General features: G+C 36.2%; 1 protein-coding gene and 1 pseudogene across 5 annotated transcripts in view; both read left to right on the top strand.

Moving 5' to 3' along the window:
• SNX7 (sorting nexin 7) overlaps nt 1–23,474 on the top strand; it is a 205,365-nt gene that overhangs the window by 46,672 nt on the left and 135,219 nt on the right. For all 4 annotated transcript variants that reach the window (XM_081025196.1, XM_081025194.1, XM_081025195.1 and 1 more), the window contains one exon: nt 14,800–14,952. In XM_081025196.1, the coding sequence (XP_080881322.1) occupies nt 14,800–14,952 (153 nt within the window). The remainder of the gene's footprint in view (nt 1–14,799; nt 14,953–23,474) is intronic.
• LOC308487174 (developmental pluripotency-associated protein 2-like) lies at nt 16,376–17,246 on the top strand (annotated as a pseudogene). The gene has a single exon. The product of its transcript is annotated as a developmental pluripotency-associated protein 2-like (transcript).

Below are 23,474 nucleotides of genomic sequence, written 5' to 3'. Positions count from 1 at the left end.
ATATAATGCAAAAAAATTATTTGGATCATACTGTGTTTCCCCGAAAATAAGACCTAACCAGATCATAAGCTCTAATGCATCTTTTGGAACAAAAATTAATAAAAGACCCAGTATTATATTATTATATTATATTATATTATATTATATTATATTATATTATATTATATTATATTATATTATATTATACCGGTCTTATATAAGACTGGGTATTATAATATATTATACTATGTTATGTAAGACCCGGTCTTATGTAATAAGACCGGGGCTTATATTAATTTTTGCTCCAAAAGACGCATTAGAGCTGGTTATCCAGCTAGGTCTTATTTTCTGGGAAACACGGTAGTAGGCACTCAGTAGTTGTTAGCTGCTGTTATTTTGATGACTTTCTAGAAGTAATGTTTGAGATGAATCCTGTAAAATGACTAAGGAATTGTTCTTTGAGGAGGATGGAGGGTTTTATATAGAGTAGATATGAAGAAAAGTAGTAAAAGCTCAAAGAGCATGCTAAACTCTTTAGGTTTAAACCAGGTTGATGTATAGAGAGCAAGGTACAGGGGAGATGAAGGATGTGGCTGTAAAAGATGGCTGCAGTCACATAGGAAGGGAGGTTAATTGTTTGTCAGGATGAGGAATACAGACTTTATTCTTTGGGCAGTGTGGGTCCAGTGAGAGCCTGAACTGAGGAGGTGCTAATGGAGTTGCAGAGGGAAGTAAATTTGAGAGACATATAGGTGGAAGATAAACTCTGTAGCACTTAAGAAATGAGGGGGAGACAATGTTTCAAGTTGTTAGTAACTCTAACTTTTCTAGCTTGTAAGGAGGGCCATAGTGGCTTTATAAACTGAACCATACTATATAAAAGGAAGAAGAAAAATTGGATGTGTGTCAGTTTATGTCATGGTGAGATGACATTTAATGTGCAGATAGTCAATAAAATCTTCCAACAAATGCTGAGTATGTACCATATGAGAAACACTATTCCAAGCACTGGGGAGATAGCAGTCGAGAAAACAGGCCCTCGTGAGGCTAACATTCTAGTGGAGAGAGACAAAAAGAAATAAAGAATTAATTAATATGTATAGTATATTGTCATATAATGGTAAGTGTGGGGAAGAGGGAGTGTTGGGGAACAGTGAAATTTAAAATTAGGATGTTAGGGAAGGTCTTACCAAGAAGGTGATTAAATAAAACCTGGAAGAGGTAAGGTTTTAAGCCACATGAATACCTGGGAGAAGAGCATTTCGGGCAGAGGGAACAGAAAGTGAAAGTATGCCAGCACCTTTCAGGACTGGCAAGGAGATCATTGTTGCTGGAATGGAATAAGCAAGCAGAAGAGTTGTGGGAAATGAACTTAGAGAGGTAACCAGGGGTCAGATCTGGTAAAGCCTTACAAGGTTTGGTCTCAGTGAGACAGAAAGAGAACAGCTGACTGAGAAGTAACATGATCAGACTTAAGTTATAAAACAGTTCCTGTGCTTGGGAAAGACAAAAGATGATGTATATGAGGGGTGTGCATGAGATGGGAGACCACCCATCTCTTATAAAACTAGCTCTTGTAATCCCATAATACGGAGTAAGTAGGACAAGGTGGAAGGGTTGTGAAATGGTCATATTCTGAGTATATTTTTAAGGTAGAGCTGTTTGCTATTTGGTGGGTTATGGATTGTGAGAGCACCATGGGGGTGAAGGATGATACTGAGGTTTTTGGACTGAGCAACTGGAAGGTAAGAGTTGGAGTTCATTGAAAGAACAGGTTCAATGGGGAAGATGAAGAAATCAGATTTGGACATACAAAGGTGAGGTGCCTATCAGATACCCAAGTGGAGATAGAGAATAGGAAGTAACAGAAAAAAACAGAGGTCAGGGAGGAATCCATCTAGAGATACATATTTGGGAGTCACTAGAAAATAGACAGTATTTAAAGCAATGAGATTTGTTGAGGTCACTAAAGGATGAGAAGAAAAGAGGTTCGATGACAGATGCTTGTCATATTCCCACATTAAAAATCAGAGAAGGAATGGCTGGTGAGGGGGAGGAAAGGGAATTTATATGGGTTCAGCTGATAACTGGACCAATAAGATGAACTAAACAGATTCATTTATTCATTCATTCAATTTTTTAATCACTTCTCCATATATGAGGCATTTATAAAAACAGCTTGAAACGGAATGATGAGGTGTAGGTAATAAAATATTTCAAGAGAAAATGAGAGTTGTATTATGTGCTCCAATAAAGAAGATACTCAGTGATAGAAGCTGTCAAAGTAAAAGAATTTCTGACTGTGGAGATAAAAGTGTAACAATAACAGATTATGAGGAAAACTCAGATATTTGGAGAAACTTGTGGTTTTTGCAGTTTAGTTATAAATTTTCAGAATCAGAGCTTCTGTTTGAAAATGCTTATTCACTTCCCCGCTTAACTGTAAGATAAATAAGGTTCATCTGTGGTGCTAAATAATGCTACATGTCAATTTTATTTTTATTTTTATTTGTGAATGGATGATTTATAGTTTTCCACCCAAAGCAGCATTCAAATATAAATGAATATGAATACATTTGACATTTAGCAATATGTGCACCGGATCTAGATATAATGCCGTAGCTGTTGAACAGTGTATTTATGTGAGCAAAAGAAGAAGAAAAAAATGCATTTTCATAAGATCATTATAGTCTGCATTTACATATAGCTACATTCAGTAGATACAAACAGATACCAAATTTATTCAAGCTGGTCCTTGCTCTGTATGAGTTGCTATTTTTGAACCAGTGTTTTACTCTTATCCTCAAATAGCATTTATTAATCCTTGAATATTCTAAGTGCTGCACAGAGCAGCACTGCCTTCTCTCTAAGCTTTAAAGAAAGATAATATTGGCATAGCTTCTTTTGTAGTGGGGGCAGAGGTTTCCTGTACCTTTCTCAAATATTTGTTGTCTTACCTCTGTCCCCTGACCTTTTACAAATGTATTCCTTTCTATATGCCTCATTTCCCAACATCTGTTTTCCTCTCTCTGCTTCTTTTTTGTCCGTTTGCATCTATGTGTATGTCTTACACACACTCTCACAGATACACACATGTCCGTCTACACATTCTCACACAGCAGTGAAAGACATGACACTACGCAGTGTAAGGATAAGGGACTTTTTTCTTGTATTTTTCCTTTTGTGAGTTTATCCTAGGAGCATCCAGCAGACTTCTCACATCTCATTGGCTAGAGTCATGAAAAGTCCGTGAGCAAACCAGTTCCTTGGCGTGGGAATGTGAACATCCGGTTGACTTCGACCAGTCACAATATGCCCCCTGATTCAAATGCCTGAAAAAACTGGAGCTCTTTCAGGTCGTGAGAAGGAGTGTGGGAAGTGGATTCCGGATAAACAAATCATTAATTTGTGCCACACATGCACAGTATAGCAGCACGCCGGAGCCCCATACACATAGCTGGATGGAACTTGCAATGGATGAATGAGTGATGCTGTAATCAGGCCTCTCCTCGCAGAACAAAGTATCAGGCAGTGCCTAGAATTTCTGTGCCTCTAACCTTCACTGGCAGGTCTCTCATTCAGGGCATCATTGGTTTGTGTGGCAGGAAAAATACATGTGCTCCTATTTATAAGCTTGTAAAGGATAATAATGAATATTTGATTAATTAGCAAAAACTTGATGTCTGCCCTATGAATAAGAGTGTTGAGTCTGGGATCCCTAGTTGGAGTTTTACCATGTTACTTTTTCCCTCTGTCGTTTATTTTTATGCCCCACTACCTCCAAGCAGAGCAGTCTCTGAAAAGTATTTAATATAAGGTCATAAACCCAATTGCAGAGTTGCATGTGATTTCAACCACAGCTTTGTGTGCCTTTGTTATTTTGGGCTAGTTACTTACATTCTCCTTGCTTTGGTTTCTTTAACTATAAAAGTTGTGGGTAGTACATTTCCTAGTGTAATTAAATCAACACATGAAAACTCAGCCCAGTGCCTAACCAGGGTTAGATTGCAAATATTTTTATAAACAATATTAGGAGAACTTCCTTTGAAGCATATATGGAAGCATATATTTGATCTGAAGCATATATTCTTCTAGATCAAAGTTTGGAAAGTGGTGTCTTTAATCCTGCTTGTTAAACCTGCACATTGTTTAAAAAAAAAAATGAGGCACCAATTAGCTCAACCTGAATAGTGACTGCTCCCACTTGTCCCACCGAATCCCTCCAGGCAATTGAACAGACACTTTAAAAAGTATCTGAATTTATACAAACTATCAAAAAGTTGTGTTTGGACTCCATAGAATTATTTTACCCAACCTACACTTAGTATTATACCATTGATCTATAGTGAGGGACATTTTAGGAAGGAGAGCCATGTATCCCTTTATGATAAGCATCAAGAGCACTGACTACAGTTATATTTTTTCTTTATGAGGACTCTGGAGAAAAGTTTCATTTATGTCTCAGCACCAGCAATAGGATTTAATTTCTCCTGAGCCATTAGCTTGTTTTCAGCATATAACACTTCTTGGGTTTGATACCTGATGCTGTCCCACCATTTATCCCACTCTATATTAGTTACTAAATCGTTAAGAGCCACCATTCTGACCCACTTCTGCTTGCCAAATGCGTTTTGTGTGTATCAACCTTACCCCTGGCTTTACGTTTTTTTCCCTACTTTTATTTTCCCTTTGCACTAAAGTCTTTATCTACTTAGTATCTTCGTACAGTAAAATTTTGGAAACCATCTTAAATCCAGTAGGGAATAAGAAACAAATTAATAAATAAGGTAAAGTATTCAAAATCATCTTAAAGATCAACACATTTTTTTTACAACATATTTGTGACAAAAAAAAAAAAAAGTATTTTTAGTTATATGTCTTTTGGAATCCACAAACACCAGCATGTCTGTTGTGAACCCATACTTGAACTAACTCATGTTAACTGTTACCCAGAAAAGTAGTCAGGGTATTTGAGGGTGAGGTGAAAAAATTGTACTACTTCCAAGATTTTTGCTCATGAAATTTGCTTAGGAAAGTTATTGCATATTAAGGTTTACTGATTTGAAAAAAGAACACACAACCTTACAGTCTTGATGAATAAGGCCTGTGTGTATGCTGGTGGTGGGTGAGGGTGGAAGGAGAGAAAAGACAATGAAAGACTAGAAAAAGAGAGGCAGTGGAACATTGTCATAGATGATTTTCTAAAGAAAGATTGTAAGCTCTGTGTCTTTTTCCAGGAACATTTTTTTCCCCACTATCTTAACTGCAACAGAAAAAATAACAGATGGATAAGTAAAAGGGTTGGTTTAAAATTCCAGTCATTCCTTCTCAGGATTTAAGAAATTCTACGTATGGTGTCCTGTGGATTAGAGGTTTGGTTTGTGGAGTTCTGCCTACCATAGATCTAATAATTTAAACAGATGTCCCATATAGGAACTCAAAATAGATTCAATTTCCCTTTTAATTTAGCCTTTTTGTTAAGAAGAAATATGTCCTGAGAGTCTCTCTTACATATCTCTTTCACTCCTGGTCCTGTCTAGGCATTCAATAAATATCTGATTATGTTTAGAGCAATAACACTCTGGGAGTCTGAAGACTGGACAGGGTTTTGATTCACTGTTACCCAACTTACAACCTTAATCAAACATAAATTATTCTTTATCCACAAACATGCAGAAATAATGCTTACTTGGGAAAAATTTTTTTTAAAGATTAATGTTACAATTAATGTTTATAAATCTAAAGCTTGTGTAAAACTTTGGTAAGTTAGAGGAAAAAAGTTACAAAAGAATAATATATTAGGGAATATATAATGGTATCATAAAACATATCATTTAAAGTATGAATGGTCCAAATAGTACTTCTAAAAATAAAAAATTACATTTCCACAAAGAATAGAACCAGTAGTTTTTCTTCTAGCACAGTGCCATATCTCTAAATTAACTACATTTTGATTTTGTATATGTCTAGGCTTTGGAGAGGAAGCTTTTCCTGGGGAGTTGGAGAACCTGGGTTCTAGGAAGAATTCACAAAAAAAAAAAGTCACTTAAACCCCAATAAGCTTTACCTTTTCTGGTTAGTAAAATTGGAAAAATAATATTTAACTTATAGTTGTATTGTGAGAATTCAATGAGGTAATATATGAGATATTGTTTGGTTAAGTACTGAATAAAATAAAAATATTTCATGACAGAAAATTGTATAGGATACGAAAGTCTATAAAATAAATATGTTTAGATTTTGGCTTTGAAATAATTTTTAACTTCAGTACAACCTAATGGTAATATAGAATGTTTATTGCTTTTCAAAGCTCAGATTATATTCTTCAGAAACAAAAACTTATATCTAAAGGGTTAAAAGACCTTGAATTTTTTTTATTGTAAGGAGATAACATTCTTTTTAAAAAGGTTTGTATTAATAAGACTCGTTGAAGCACCTAGAAAGAAATGAATCCTCTTCAGTCCAATGCGTATTTTCTGTGCCTCTGTTGTGTAGAGGACTCAAAGGTGATCACTACATTTCCTAAAATGGGGCTGTTTAAATAACTGGCTTTCTGTTGCCTCCAATGTTAAAGAAAATCATGGTTATTTTTTTGATGTTAATGGTGTTGGAGGTGCTGATTTGAAAGGTGATGTGTCAACGACATTTGTGGTATTTTAGGACTCAGTTTGTCATTTTTAGAAAATGTGTTGTGTTTTTCTGAACAAGTTACATTTGGATAACAAAATCGGCAGTGGTTTCAGGGAGAGAGGTTTCTATTTTTTAAGAAAAATGTTATTGTGAAGTATATAAAAAAGGTACTACTTAGTAATCACACATGTATGCCTGAGAAACATTGTATAATCAAGCATCTAATTTCTTCAGGCACATCTTACCTCTCTCACAAATCAGAAAATAATATAATTTTATTGTTAAGAGCCCTCTTATCTCTCCCCTGCAATTTAATTAATGCTTGTTAAGAAGAGGTAGCTTGTCAGATTAGAATTGAATTTTTGAATTTTCCATTGTCTTCTGATGGAGTGGCAATCTGAATCTTTATATTATTTTCAAGAACTTTTCAAAATGATAATTTCCCAGCTTTTCTGATTATGAAGTGAAATTTTTAGCATTTGAATAAATAGATTGAATGGTTGATTTTATTCCATAAAAGGAAATAATAGAGAAGCCATTTTAAAAAGAAAACAATGAAGATATTTTTAAGTGAGAATAGCTATTATCCTCAAATTGTATTGGTTTGCTCAAAAATTTTGGTGATATGTGTCTTTAGGGTTAGGTACAGACACATTTTAAGTTTCTATGGTAACTAAAAGTGTAAAGAAATAAACCTGGGAAAGGCAGTAGGGAAACAAGCCTAGATTCATTACTAGTATTTTCCTTTTCTAAAATTATTCATTCGTTCTACAGATATTTAACAAATTCCCACTTAGTGTAAACACTGGGATTATGTGGTTGAAAGATAGACCATGGCCCTCATAGCAGAGCTTCTGTTCCAACAGTAAAGTACACAGACATACGGATAAAATAATTGCTAGTTCTAATGAATGTTCTAAGGAAATGAACAGTGGACTGAGATAGAGAATAGCAAAAAAAGAACCTACTTTTTACAAAAATGCTGTTCTGAGAAGGATTATCTAAGGAACTGGTATTTAAACTGAAATTTAAAGAGAACTAGAGGATTTAAAATAAAGAGAATAATTTTTCAAATACCTCACCATTTATTTAAGTCTTCTTTAATATCTCTCAATAAAGTTCAAAAATGTTTTTCCAAAAGATCTTCTATATCTTTTGATAAGTTTATTCGTAAGTACCTTATTTTGTATTTGTACTTATCATAAATTATAAATTTAAAAAATGTATTTTCTAACTTTTTTTGGCTGGAGTGCTGAAATGCAGTTCACTTTAGCATATTTTTCTTGTATCCAACAGTCTTCTAAATTATTTTTAATAATTTGTAGACTCTTTGGGATTTACTCTGTATGAAATTCTATTATGGGTGTGTATTGATAGTTTTGTCAAATTTATTCAATCACTATACTTTACATTTCTTTTTTCATATCTTATTGAATTGAACTGGCTAAAAAATGCATTGTAATGTTATTAGTGATGGGATGTCTTGGTATTATCCTGATTCTAAAGTAAATGCTTTCAAAATTTTTTCCATTAGTAATAATATTTGATATTGTGTGTGTGTGTGTGTATGTGTGTGTAATATTATATTTTAAATCAGCTTAAGGCAATCCTTATCTACTCCAGTGTGATCAGAGTTTGATTCATAAGTGAGTGTTGAATTTTACAATGTGGTTTTCTATATCTACTAATAAAATTGTAGGATTTGTCTCCATTATGCACTTAATGTAGTGATTTACACTGAGAATTTTTTATTTTAACCATCCTTGGATCCCTGGGGGTAAAATCATCGTAGTCCTAGATGGATTTGGCTTGCTCAGTTTTTTTAGTGCTTTTTTTAAAAATCCGTATTTCTGAAGAAGAATGATTTATCGTGTTGTGCACTCCAAACAAACACAATTTTATTTGTCAAATATACCTCAATAAAGCTGGAGGTAGTGGGGGAGAATGATTTGTAATTACCATTGCTTGTATCCAAAATGTCAGTTTTGGGATCAAGGTCATGCTAGCCTCATAAATTTCTACATGCTTGACTAATTTGTGTGAGATTGCCATTATTTGTTAATGTAGAAATAATCTCTTCCTGTAATGCATTAGGATCAGACCCTTATAAGCTGATTAGATATTATGGGATAGGTCATGATATTGGAGAGACTCTAAATGTTAATTGTGCTGCCCGCTTGGCCTCAGTGCTGTACTTGTAAATAGAGATGGTCGTGGGGTGAGGAGAAGGGGCACATACTTGTCACCAATTCTAGATTATAATATCAGGGATAAATGATGAAGGATGGGTGATTAGTCAGCAAAGATGGTTCTTTCTTAGAGAGGTAAGCGAAATTCCTCCTAGACTGCTGTTTAGCAGAGATAGATTGAAAAAAGTTTGACTGATATTTCTTCTATCATCCTGGCAGCTATTCCTGCAGAAATAGATTGGGAGAAGCTGCTTTCTCAATCTGTAATTTTTATAAATGACACTTTGACAAAACTGTTGGTAATCATGGCAATTAACTCCTCTAGAATTATCATGCCAAGTTTATTAATTATTTATTAAATATATAGTTCAGCAGTCAAGCAAATTTACTTCTAACACATATTTTTACGTTGTGTGTAGTTTAAACATTTTTACCAAACGCGTTTAATTTCTTTGATATAGGAAAGTCTGAAGGAGACCCGTCAGTGGCCCATGTAAGCTCAAAAGCTTTTTAAGGTCTCCCATTTTAAGTTGTCATGTGAATATCGCTACTCCATAATATATTTGTGTTTATGTTAACTTAAAAATATTTTTATTTGGTCTTTGTGAAATATCTGTAACAAGTTATGCCATGTTTATTCCTGACGTTGGTCATCGTTAGACTATCACTCAGTATTAATGTAGATATAACAATCCCAATTTTAGAGACATACATTAAGCCGTTCTATATTGACCTCATCATGAAATTATATCATAATTGAGGGGACTTCCTAATGTTGAGTAAAGATTTTCCTCCATAAAATCAGTATGCAAAAAATTGAATGAGAAAAGAAGGAAAATATTTCACATGGGGGCTCTGTGCCTAGCCTGATTGTTGGTGCACAGTGAGTGATCAACAAATAGTTGTTAAAGGACCTAATATGTTTTCTAAAAACTAATCATTAATGTCTGAGAAAGAAGAAAACCTAAAGGTCTACGAGAATGTTTGGAAATATAGTGGGTCTTCTTAAGTTTCTGGACAGGATTGTTAGTTACCAGAAGTGTACTCTACAGTACCTTCAGAGTCAGGGGAATAATGTCAATTTGCATTTTTTATTTTAGGATTTTATCATTCCATAATTAACAAGATACTGATATTTCTTGGATTAGAGTAGAATAATTTATTGAGGTAACATAGCAACCCAGTTCCTTAAAATGGAGGTAATTTCTGGGCCTTTTGATCCTGCCCATGTAATTTGGAGAAGGGCCTGATGGAATGGCCTTGCATAGACTTTCTGGCCTGGACATTGTCCAGTCCGGCCACCATTACTCTCAGTCCTGGTGGGAATTTGGGGGGGGGGCTCTACCCTGTGGCTGTTGTTCCTTTCTTATGCAGGGCCTCAATAAAGATTTCCTAACATACAAGCAAGTGAGTAGGAAGATTCCATCAGGACATTTCTGAGACCCTGACAATGACCTTTCATAATTACTTTCCAGTATCACTCTAACCCTAACATGTGCTGACTGCTTAGGTCCCAGGCACTTTGCTAACACATTGTTGAAGAAGATTGTAAGAAGTAGATTCTTTTTTTTCCCTCATCATTTTATAGATGAGGAAGCTGCAGCCATCAAGGAACTGAACTTGTCTAAATCACACAATGTGGGACTTGAGAGCACAGGCTCGAGGTCATTGACTTCTATACAAAGGGTGCCAAAAAAATGTATACACATTTTAAGAAAGGTAAAAACTGTATTAAAATTGTAATACTCAAAATATACCAATAAAAAAGATAACTACAAGTCATATGTATACATTTTTTGGCACCCCCTGGTATGTGTCTGGTTACAAAATTTTTAAAGTTCAGGAGACAAAAATAATTTACTAACACCATCAGGCCACTGTCATTTTATTGGAACAAATGTTTTAACAGTTTTCACATGAGCCACATCACTAATTTTTTGTTCTAGAGGGAAGTCTAAGGCAATTTAAGCATAGTCAAAATATGAGGTTTAAAAGCCTGGATAATGAAGAACGGTCTCACCCAAAAGATCAGAACTACACAGCAACTACTCTGAGATGCAAAGAACTTCTCTGGGTAGTTGGCTTATAGTTTTACTTCTCTTTCTCAGATAAATAGCTCTAATTTTTCATTATTTAAAATACTCGGCTGCGCTTACGTGTTAATTGGTATGGCCATATTACCTCCCAACTTACCCAATTACTATGGCATTACTACGGCAAAGTCACTTTGGAAGTTTCACATCTTAAGGGTGATCCAGACTCCTATTGACCTCCAAAAACTGTTGATACCCTGTATGTATGTATGGTATGATACCCTGTATGTACCGTTTGTACCCTGTATGCATCTGAGTAGTATTGAATGTTTACATAGAAGTACCTGACCCTGCAAGACTATTGCTGTTGCCTTCAGGCTTTCATTCCTTTTCTCACCCTACCACACCGGTTCTTCCAGTTAACTTTATCAGCCATACGTACTTTTCTCCCAATGCCCATACATAATCAGTTACCAAACCCTACTGATTCTGCCTCCCAGCGTTTTAATTTCCCTCTTCTCAGTACCTGGCATCAGGATGCTGACTGTTACTATTGTGTCCGCCCCCCTTCCTTAAGCTCCTTCAGTGATTCCATTTGTCTTCTATGAAAATCCAAACACCTGCATGGAAACCCTTCAGGACCTGGCAACTGCCTGTCTCTCCCCCTCATCTTTTGCTATTCCCCTACTCACACACTAGGTGTCAGCCTTAATGAACCACCTGTAATTTTTCAGAAACTTCAAAGTAAGCATGCTTCTAGGACTGCACACCTGCTATCTGCTATACATGAAATGCCCTTTATATTTTCTTTATCCAGTAGCTTTTTTATTTCTCCCCTTCAACATGAGTCCTTGAGAGCAAGGCCATTTCTTTATCCGCCATCATAGTTCCTAACACAGACATGGCTGCTGAGTGAATGCTGCTGGATGAGTGAGTGGAAATGAACCTAACCCTCTTTATCATTTTTCATTGTTGTCTCCATAGTTCCAATGCAAATTAACTGGTTCCCTTCCTTCTCCTCCTCCTTTTCTCTTTTAAGCATTTGTACGTATCTCTGACTCAGGAATCTATCCATAATAGAGCTCTGCCCTGGTCAAAAACTTTCCCTGGCTTAACATTTTCTGCAGAATCTATTTCCTGCTCAACATCATGTACACTCTCTAGTGGTCAATCTTCATTCAGCCTATCCAGCTGCATTTCCCCTCTTCCTCCTTACCCCTGTGACCATTCTTTGGTCACACTGCATAGCATACCATCTTGGTCACACTGCACACTGGTCACACTGGTCACATACCATCTCTATGGTTTTGTTTATGCCATACCCTCATCCACGTGTTCCCTTGCCCCAGTCCCTGTCTACTAAATTGACAGTCAAAGCGTCCCTTACCCCAGTCAGAATTAGTCCTCCATGGTAATTGTGGTGGTAGTGACATATAACTTTCTATACCACTTGCATTTTTTTCCTCCAGTATAGTATAGATCACATTCTGCTTTGTGTTACAGCCTTTGCTTTTGGTTTTATTTTTGCATATCCTAACAAGTTACAAACTCCTTGAGATAAGAGCTGAATCAGTTCAACCTGAGAGCCACAGGCCAGCTAGCTTGGTGCTGTTCAGTCAGTGTGGACAGAGCATATGTTTGACTCAGGCAGACCTTGGTTTGAATTTCTATTATGCCACAAAAAGCTGTGTGACTTCTTTCATTTCTTTCTCCCAGTTTCCCAGATTGTAAAAGAAAGATAATGATTTGCAACATTATTATGCAGATTGAATAAAATAATGTATCTGAAGTATTTAGCTTAATGCAGTGGCCCATTGCAGAAATGCAACAAATGGTCATTGTTGAAAATCCAAACACCTGCATTGTTATTAGTATTGTTACTGGTACTATACTCCTAGTAGGGACTCATTACTGGAGAAGGATACTGTTTTGTTGGCCTGAGCTCCTGGTATTAATGGACTTCATTTAACTGTGTGGCTAGTTTCTAGCTGTATATAAGTGAAACTAGAAGTTACCCATTAGCCTTGCTTTTAAATATAAATCTTTTTTTAATAGTTTATGATCTTTTATTACTTATTCTGGTATTATAACATTTTAGTGGGAAAAAAGAAGTCGTTTCTTCTTCAATGTTTCCACCAACAGAGGGCCAAATAGCTTCCAGTATTTGTGAAAATTATGAAAGCATTAATCCTTTTTAACTTGCTTCTCCCATGCTATTTTTTCAGTAGAGAACATGGAGAATTCCATGTAGAAAGAATTCCCTGGTTTTAGAGTTATAGACATCACTGTGTAGTTAGAGGGTCATGAAGCACAAGAGGAGCTTCTTTGGCCTACTAGGTTTCTAACTCATCTGAGTCTCCCACTTCAGTTAACTTTTATCGAGAATCTATATTCAGGGGTTGGATGATACCATATGAATGCATAATTCCTTGTACCAAAAAACTTGCTAAAATTGAAGTGAACTATGGGAAAGGACATCGACTAATATTATGCTTTTGTAAATTGTTAGGAAAGATATAGTCCAGATCACTCTTAATTTGAATTAGGTGTTTTGTGCTTATTATCAATTAGAATTTCTCAGAATTAAATTATGGGAAGATGATTCAGCGTGGGGAAATATCTAATATCTCTTTTCTCATTTTCCAACTAAGATAATGATAAAATGACCAAAGAAAGAAAAACATACTCAGATATAACTGCAAAAAAAATGTTAAGAATTGATCATACTTAAAGCTTTTACATCATCTTCCACACTGGTGAAAATAGAGTAAGAAATAGTACTAAAAATTGACTTAAGACGTAGACCTGGCCGAGAAATGGCATATTTCCAGAGACCAAAATACTGGCAGTGGATAGGAATCAGCTTTAGTTTTACCAACTGGTAGTGATGATTATGTGATGGTAGTTGTGGTTGTGGTGGTGATGGTGGTGGTAGTTATATATAATACTTAGTAGGCAAATTGTCAGGCACAAATCAATTACTGTTATTATCTCATGTGATTTTTATAAAAATCCCTGTGTGATAAATATTGTTATTTTTATATCCTTTTTACAGATGAAAAAATTAGGGCTTCAACAGGTACTTTGCCCAATGTCACATAGCTTGTAAAGACAGAAGTGGGAGTTAAACTGGGGTTAGTCTAATTTATCATCAGTCTTCCTAATTCCAGTACTGTGCTGATAAGGCTACGAAACTTCTTTCTCTCCTAGAAAATACTTAATAAATATATGCTGAATATAAATTAAGTGTCTGTAAAATATGTATAACTATGTAAATATTTATATAAATATAAATATGCCAAATATAAAACAATAGATTGATGGATTATATGCTCAACGGTTGGTAGGGGAGGTGGGGAGGAGGTATAAATTGTCACACTAAGCCTTTTGCATGGCACATGGAATAGTTGTCAGGCATCTTGAGATAGAAACCTGCCTCTGTTACCAGCTATCTGAGTGAAATTTGGTGAATTGATTTCTTTGGCCTTCAGATTGGACTACACAATCCTTATAGAAATTATAACATGCCAGTTAATGTAGCAATCTGCTAAAAACAAATGAAAAATGAGGACCAGGAATGCAAAGCTACAGTGAATGAAACCATATCTTTTAACATAAACAATTTCACCACAAACAGTAGTGGTAATGAGAGTGTTAGTGCACAAGAATTTTGAGATAACTTATAGTTCAATTTCCTTCATTTTATAAATAGTGAAAATGAAGCCCAAAGTTTGATAGGGTTGGCCAGAGTCAAATGGTAATTGGTGGCAGACCTTAGAACTCTACTCAACATCTCTAACTGAATCCAGTGTTCTTACTTTAACTAGTTTGTACACACAGTAAATACTGATGACTTTTCTAAACAATTATTCTTAAACTGTTTTGATATAACGTTCAGCTTAGATTCAGTGATTTCACTTACTGACAAGAATACATAAATCTTTCTCTCTCTTTGTGATGTAATTCAGCTTACAGAAGAAATTGGAAAACTTGAAGATAAAGTGGAATGCGCTAATAATGCCCTGAAAGCAGATTGGGAAAGATGGAAACAAAATATGCAAAATGATATCAAGTCAGCATTTACAGATATGGCTGAGGAGAATATTCACTATTATGAACAGGTAATTAGTAATATTTGATATTGCTTCACTTTTTAAAAGGTTATCTTCTCTTTTACTTTCTATCTGTCTGTGTTGAAAAAGTCTATTAAGGAACCAAGCGTCACATTCAAAAGCCTCTTGGTGGTTTGATTCCAATGGAGATGCCAGTTAATACAGTAATGCTAAACCCACCCATTGAAACAAATGTGATTACATAGAGGAAAGATGGTGAGATTTGCTTCTTATATAGATAGCATGTTTCAAGTGCCTAACTTGAGCAGAGCTTGATGGGAGAAAGAATCATGCTACCATTTTGTTTTGTTTATTTTCCCCTCAGTTTTTGTTTTGGAAGGATTTGAATTCTTCAAAAGCACTTGATATTGCTTCTTTTTGATTCTCCTGTTTTGTTTCCTTTTCCTCTCCCTTTCCTATATAATAAGGATTTGCAAAGTGAGGAAAGAAACAGTGGTGTGAATGAGCAGAAAATCAGTTCACGTCTTGTCTCATGTCCCCACCTTGCCTTCTATTACTATCAAAACATCAACAAAGGAGTGTGCTGTTCTTTTTTTTTATGCTTTTCAAATTATTTTTTTTACAACTTACAGTTCCTTAAAGTAGTTATTATTTTAAATGAATTTTATACTGTCACTTTCTTCTTCTAGCATATGCTCAACATTTTTTAGAAGGTATTTGTTAAACATACATCTTTAAACTTATCTTTGGCTGAATTAATGAATATATGAAATTGATACATTTGGAAAATTATTTTGTGCTTTATAATCTATAGCGCTTGTAAGTTTAAAGGCACTTTAAAGTAAAACATTGTATATTTTGAAAGTTTAGAAAACTGACATTGATATCTTCATCCAACAAGAGTTCCTTGAGCCCCTGTTACCACCAGACACTGTGCTGGGCCCTGGGGAGACCACAGGTTGCAAGGCAGACACAGTCCCTTTCTCATGTGGTTACAGTCAGTGAGGAAAACAATTAAAACAAAAGACTGCAATAAAGTATAATAAGTGCCAGGACAGAAAGACATTGCAGGGGCATCTTATCTAATGCAGAAGGAATGAGGAAGGTTCTTCACAAGCTGTGTTTAAGCTGACACTGAATGATGAATAAAAGGTAGCCAGATAAAGATGTGAGAAACAGAGTTCCAAGCAAAGAAAACAAATGTACAAAAGCCTAGAAGTGAGAGAGAACATGTTCAAATAACTGAGGTTCTTTTTTGGAGGATGAAGGAGGTAGCATTGAATTGAAGTGAGGCTTACAGAGGAGGAAAAAGATTTCCTCAACCCTCTTAGAGTTACTGGATAGGTCTAAAATTAAACTGCAAAGATCTGTTAACAGGAGAAAACAATTAAAACCATACAGAGGTTAAAAGGAGTAAACTGCGAGTATCCTTAACTGTGCTGGCTTTGCTGTTCTCTGAGTGTTCCTGGGAATGGCAAATTCAAATTTTGATAGCAGCAAAAAGGATTACTTTGAGATTGAATTAGAGGAAGAAAGTGTTATTCTCACATTGGTTCCAGTTAGTGAGGAACCTAATGAAGAACATCAAATGGAACCAAGCATTTCTTCAATCTCAGAAGACAACCTGAAGATTCCTAGGACAGATGATGAAGTTTATCTTTCCCAAACGAGTGCACAGTTCAAAGCTTGTCCAAAACCAGTGCTCCCCTTGCCAACCATTTTGCCTTCAATTAATAAAGTGCGTTGGGATACTTTGCGGAACTGGTGCCAACAATTTAATTTGAGTACTGGTGGCAAGAAAATAGATGTTTATCCGAGGCTCAAGGAACATGTTTACTCTGAAGAAAAATAAAACATTCCTGAAATACTACAGGAGTCAAGTTCAAAGAAATGCGAGATGGTGACCAAGAAAGCAAGGAGTAAGAAAAGTTGTAAGATGAGTGAGAGAGAGCAAATGACCAATAGCGTTGAAGTGATAACTTCAGCTCAGGAAGCCATGTTGGCAGCATGGGAAAAACTTGCTGCAAGAGCGGTTCAACCTAAGGCTATGAATTCATGTCCCACTCCTACTTCTGCTGAGAACTTTTCTGCTGCAAACCTCTGGTGTCAGGTGGTGTGTGGTCCATGGCAGACCTCTCTTGGCAGACAGAGAGGGTTGGGTTCGCCTGCAGTTCTATGCAGGTCAGGCGTGGGCGCCTGACCCTCCTAAGAAGATGATCTCTCTGTTCCTGTTACCCGCCTGCACTTTCCCATACCCAGACCTAGAAGATAACATGTTATGCCCCGATTGTGTTAAGAGGAATAAGAGGATGATGGAAAGATTAACTACAATGAAGAAGTAGAAGCAACCTGGTTTGAACACAACCACATCATTTCTTTTGGATTGGCCATCTCTTAATAAAGAATAAACAGTGGGTCGATAGCTTACAGATACATTGATTTGTATCCCAATGTTTGCTGTGCTCTGTCCTGGCCATCCTCAGTGTTGCCGGATGCCTTGAGTACAGATGTGAATGTCTGGATTCTGTACTTGAGGTCTGCCAAAAAGTGACTGCCACTGCTGCTTTAGGTATTTAGCTATAACATGTAGAATATAAGTTGGTTTTCTTTTAATTAATAGATTTTTTAAAGCAGTTTTAGATTTTCAGAAAAAATTGAGCAGGAACTAGAGTTCCCAAATACGGTTCCCTGCACTCCCCCAGTTTCCCTACTATCAACATGCTGCACCAGAGGGGTACATTTAGTGAACCTACATTGACACATCATGATCACCGAAAGCCCATAGTTTGCATTAGGGTCCACTCTTTATGTTTTACATTCTGTGGGTTTTGAGAAATGTATAATGACATATCCACCATTATAGTGTCATACAAAATAGCTTCACTGCCCTAAAAATTATGTGCTCCACCTATTTAACCCCTGACACAATTTCTGTATCCATAACTTTGCCTTTTCCAGAATGTCATACAGTTGGAATCATACAGTTTCCTTTTCAGATTGACTTCTTTCAGAGCAATATAAATTTAGGATTCCTTCATATCTTTTCATGGCTCGATAGCCCACTTCTTTTTTTGTTTTTGTTTTAAATTAAAGTTTATTGGGGTGACAATTGTTGGTAAAGTTACATAGGTTTCAGGTGTACAATTCTGTAATACATAATCTATATAGTACATTGTGTGTTCACCACCCAGAGTCAGTTTTCTTTCCATCGCCATATATTTGATCCCTTAGCCCACTTATTATTTTTTTTTTTTAGCAGTGAAAACTCCATTGTCTGGATGTACCATAATTTGTTTATCCGTTCACATATTGAAGGCCATCTTGGTTGCTTCCAAGTTTTGGCAATTATGAATAAAGCTGCTATAAACAAACAAACAAACAAACAAAAAACATACAAATTGTTTTAATATAAGTTCTTTGTGACACCACAGCCTTCATAAGGAAATGCAGACTAGAAGACCTGAGTATTTTTATGCTAGGTTTCATAAAGAGTGAGTAGTCATGTAGAATTATGACAGGCAAAGGAGTATGAGTATATAGGGAGGATATACAGAGGGCACCACTCACCTGAGGTTTTTGTAACCTGCTTTAGGCAATAAGCGTTGGGGGCAGGTCAAAGAAGACCTTCTTGCTTCTGCCTCTCAGACTTCTTCGGATTAAAATAACATGACAAGATGCCATATTTTGGGGTACCATGTCCTGAACCTCACTAGGCTGACGAGGGCCTCATATGTTTAGTCTTTTATCTTTCGTTCTAAGGGAAATGGGAAATGCCACTGAAGAGTTTTCAGCAAGGAAGTGATAATATCTTTCATACTTGCCTGTTAGAAAGATCACCCTTGTCATATGTGGGTCAGAGTGGAATAAAGGGGAACGTGATGAGACTAGTTAGGAGACAAAGATAGAGATACGAACTGACCTGGGGTTTCATAGCAGTGGGCTAGAGATTGATTGGTGGACATATTCAGGTGATTTTTTTTTTAAGTAGGTGGGATTGGAAAGATCATTTTCTATATGTCCTTTAATGTCTTATTCTACATTAACAACCTTAAGTAAATTCAAGTATCTAAAAGGAATTTCCCATAAATCTCAGATTTTAAAAATATTTAAAACATATCTGTTGAATAAAGCACATTTACCACCACCATAGGCTTTATTACCATTCAACTGTTTGAACCCACAGAAATAACTTTACCTTCATAATAGAACCTGTCCACAATGACATTACAGGATTATTGTGACAATCTGCTGAAATAATCAATTAATAAATGCCTTGAAAATTAGAAAATGTAATAATCAAAAGTGATTATGATTATTAAACATATATTACGATTTAAAAATCGTATGACAACTGGCACCTACGTACCTTATTTTCCTTTAAATGATGAAGTCTTCCAAACTTATTTATGTTAGGACTTTTTATATTTTAAGAGAAAATGTTTATAGCCATTCTTAGAACTCCAACAGAAATATTTCAGTTTTGACTGTACCTCTCACATAAATACATATTTCTGTCATTCTCATAGATTGAATTCCATTTGTACAAAATACCGGTATCTTAGATATAATTAAAATAGCATTACTGTGCTATATTGCCATACTACAAATTTTGTTCTTTACAGCAATTTATATCAGTATGTTCTATTTTTAATGCTTTCCTTCAGGTTAATTATACTTCTAAATGTTACTGAGTATGCATCAAGTGTACTGCAGCTTGGATATATAAATTTGCAGGAATCATTGATTTTCTTTATTATAACTTCAAAAGACCCCTGCAGCTCTAGTTATTTGTTGTTGTTTTTTCTGAGTGAATAACTTTTAACTGACTTAGCACATCAGTCCAAGAATAATCAGGAATTTGGAGCTCTTAACTAATCAAGACTTCCTAATTAGCACGCAGACCTTATGGCCTGAAACAATAATAGTTTGCTGTTATCTGTTAACTTCAGAATATCTCAGATACACAGGAAAGTGAAATGTTCCAGAATCTTTCCACTCCCTTTTTAAATTTCATCACATTCTTATGGAGATACTTCTTTTTTCATCAACATTTGCAAAAATAAATCTCCAAAGGGGCTGTGTCTAGTGTGATAGATGAAATAGGGTATAAACATTTGCCTTTGGACTTAACTTTTATGAAGTTCAATGGTCACAGCTTGTTTATAACAAAATTTAAATAACAAAATGATAGAGGATAATCAGATTATAAATATAAGGTAGAGGTCTATATCAGAAGCCAATTATTGTCATATTGAAATATACTTAGATGTGTGAATTTAGTTGGAGACAGTTAACACCAAATATAAAACTACAAATAAACTCTACTAGAGAAAATGAGGTTATTCCCATTTTGTCCTGTATGACAAATAATTAAGAATAAATTTATTGAGTCGTTTTTCGAAAAACAAGAATAATGAAACAATAAAACCCAAAATCCAGTTGAACATGGGTTTGAGATTTGAAAGGAAGTGATTCTTAGTGTTACAAATTGAAAGAATATACTCTTTGAAAGTTTAAATATAATAGCATAATCATGAAAAGATTACACAATATTAATTGTTGCTAAATAAAACAGTTTGTAGTTAAATGAACATAATACTTAAAGTAATATAACGTTTCTTTCACAGTTGATTTTAGAATTATTATTTAATGTATGAAGTTCCTGTTTCATAGCCTTATTTTATCTGGTTATAAAATTAATACATGCGATCAAAATGGGGCGTGAGGTGAGCCTCTGTAAAGCTCTCCTGGAATTTACAACTAATCGGACAACAATAACTCCACAAAGGACTCCATGCACAGCAGACAGGAAAGACGAAGAGGTCCACTACTGAATTCACCTCCAGGTGGGCGAATCGCGCAAGCGGGGGAGGACGGAAGGGAGAACTGCGGGGACGGAGCCGAGCGGGCGCAGGACGCAGACCTGGCTCAGTGCTCCGAGCTCGCTGCATCCCGGAACTACCGCAGCTGCGGGAGAGGGAAGAACTCGGACTGATAGGGCTCTGCTTACGGCCCACAGGGCTGAGGGGGCAGCATATAACACGGCTGAACCCAACACTCACGGCAGAGACCTCAGAGCAAAGACTGAGGGAAGAAGGCTGAAAACAGTGGTTTAATCCCTCACTGCCGAGCAGGGAACGGAAGCCTTAGGCACTGAGACTAGCCGCCTCTCCCTACCCTCCCAGAGTTTGCCCTGCCCCCACCTGCCCTGTGCTAGAAGCAATAAAGTAGCACTGTCAGATCAAAAGGACAGAATATTTGCTGCTCTGAGAACTGTGGACTGCAGAAACAGATTCTCAGCCCAACTAGTTCCGGCAAAGGGGAGGGAGCTGTGGAAGCAGGACTGGCTATGGTGGTGGTCGCCGCCATTGCTCTGGGCCACCTCTCACAACTCACCCCGCCCCTGGCCCCACCTAACTGGGCGGATCCCTACAGGAGTAAACAGAACTGCTGAAACATACGGGCTCTGAATCGGATGCAGAAAGAGCTTTAGAACTTCAAAAGCTCTCCGCACCCCAACAGGGATGTGGCGCCCTATGACCCAGGTGAACTGTTAACAGAGGAGAGGCCCGTCTCCCAGGGAATCCCTCCGTTGTGTGAGAAGCTGGAAAAGTGTAGAGAAAATATAGCACTACTGTGTCAGAGAGAAAAAAAAAAGGCTGCAGTCAGAGAGAAAATAAAACATTCTACCAAAAAGTATTGGAAAACAAAAGAAAGACCTCTTCCTATCAACCTATTGCAGAAGCCACTCCTGTAGATGTCTAGGAAGAGAAATAATAAATCAGTAATTGCCATGAATAACCAAGGCAACAAGACAGCTCAGAGAGAAAGTGAAAAGTCTCCAGAAAAGGAACTTAAAGATATGGAAATATGTGACTTAAATGATAGAGAATTCAAGATTGCAGTTCTGAAAAACCTCAAAGAGATGCAAGAAAACACAGAAAGGCAATTTAATAAACTCAGAAACGCAATCAAAGAACAACATGAGCATTTTAGGAAAGAGATTGAAATTTTAAAAAAGAACCAAATGGAATTTCTGGAGATTAAGAACTCAATAGAAGAAATTAACAATAAAATATCCAGCTTAGGTACTAGAGGTGACCAGATGGAGGAAAGAATCAGTGACATCTAAGTTAGAAACCTGGAAATTACACAGATGGAAGAAGAAAGAGACTTGAAACTTAAAAGAAATGAAAGAACTCTACAAGAACTTTCTGACTCCATCAGAAAGAGCAATATAAGAATAATGGGCATACCAGAAGGAGAAGAAAGAGAGAAGGGAACAGAGAACATACTCAAAGAAATTGTTAATGAGAACTTCCCAAATTTGTGGACAGAACCGGATCCTCGAATCCAAGAAGCAAATAGAATACCTAATTACCTCAATCCCAACAGGCCTTCTCTAAGGCACATTGTATTGAAGCTGTCTAAAATTAACACCAAAGAAAGAATCCTCAAGGCAGCCAGGGAAAAGAAACCGGTAACCTACAAAGGAAAGCCCATTAGATTATCATCAGATTTTTCAGCAGAAACTCTAAAAGCAAGGAAGGAGTGGAACCAAATATTCAAACTATGGAAAGAGAGAAATCATGAGCCAAGAATAATATATCCAGCAAAGATATCCTTTAGATATGAAGGAGGAATAAAGACCTTACCAGACATACAGAAGCTGAGGGAATTTTCTAATACACGACCTGCACTACAAGAAATACTAAAGGAGGCTATTCGACCAGTATCAACAGGGACAATTTGTGGCGACTGAAAAATAAAAAGGGGGAGTGTAAAGGCCTGAACCAGAATATGGGAATGGAAAAAGTAAGCGTGCTGAAGAAAATGGAATACTCTAAATATCAAACTTTGTTTTACATAATCTTAAGGGTAACCACTCAAAAAAAATCCAGAACTGAAATATGTACTGTAATAACAGAAGAAACAGAGGGAAACATCATAGAATACCACCACACAGAAATAATACACAACAACAAAAAGGCAAAGAAACAATGGAGTCACAGCCTTACCAGAAAACTAAAGATAGAATGACAGGAAATCCTCACGTATCAATAATCACCCTAAATGTAAATGGACTGAACTCACCAATAAAAAGGCACAGAGCAGCAGATTGGATCAAAAAAAAATAAATCCAACCATATGCTGTCTCCAAGAGACACATCTCAGCTACAAGGACAAGCATAGACTCAAAGTGAAAGGGTGGAAATTGGCACTCTAAGCAAATGGTACCCAGAGAAAATCAGGTGTAGCCATAATGATTTTTGATGAAACAGACTTCAGGGTGAAAAAGATAACAAGAGACAAAGATGGACATTTCATAATGGTAAAGAGGACTATACAACAAGAATACATAACAGTCATCAATATTTATGCCCCCAATCAGGGAGCACCAAAATATACCAAGCAACTACTAACAGAACTAAAGAGAGAAATTGACCAAAACACAATTATACTAGGGGACTTAAATACATCATTGACAGCTATGGATAGATCATCGAAACAGAAGATAAATAACGAAATAGCAGCCCTAAATGACACATTAGATGAAATGGACATCATGG

This window comes from Rhinolophus hipposideros (assembly GCF_964194185.1).
Source record: "Rhinolophus hipposideros genome assembly, chromosome: 19".
NCBI lineage: Eukaryota > Metazoa > Chordata > Mammalia > Chiroptera > Rhinolophidae > Rhinolophus > Rhinolophus hipposideros.
Note: the sequence above shows the minus strand (reverse complement) of the source record. Positions and strands in the feature narration are given on the sequence as shown.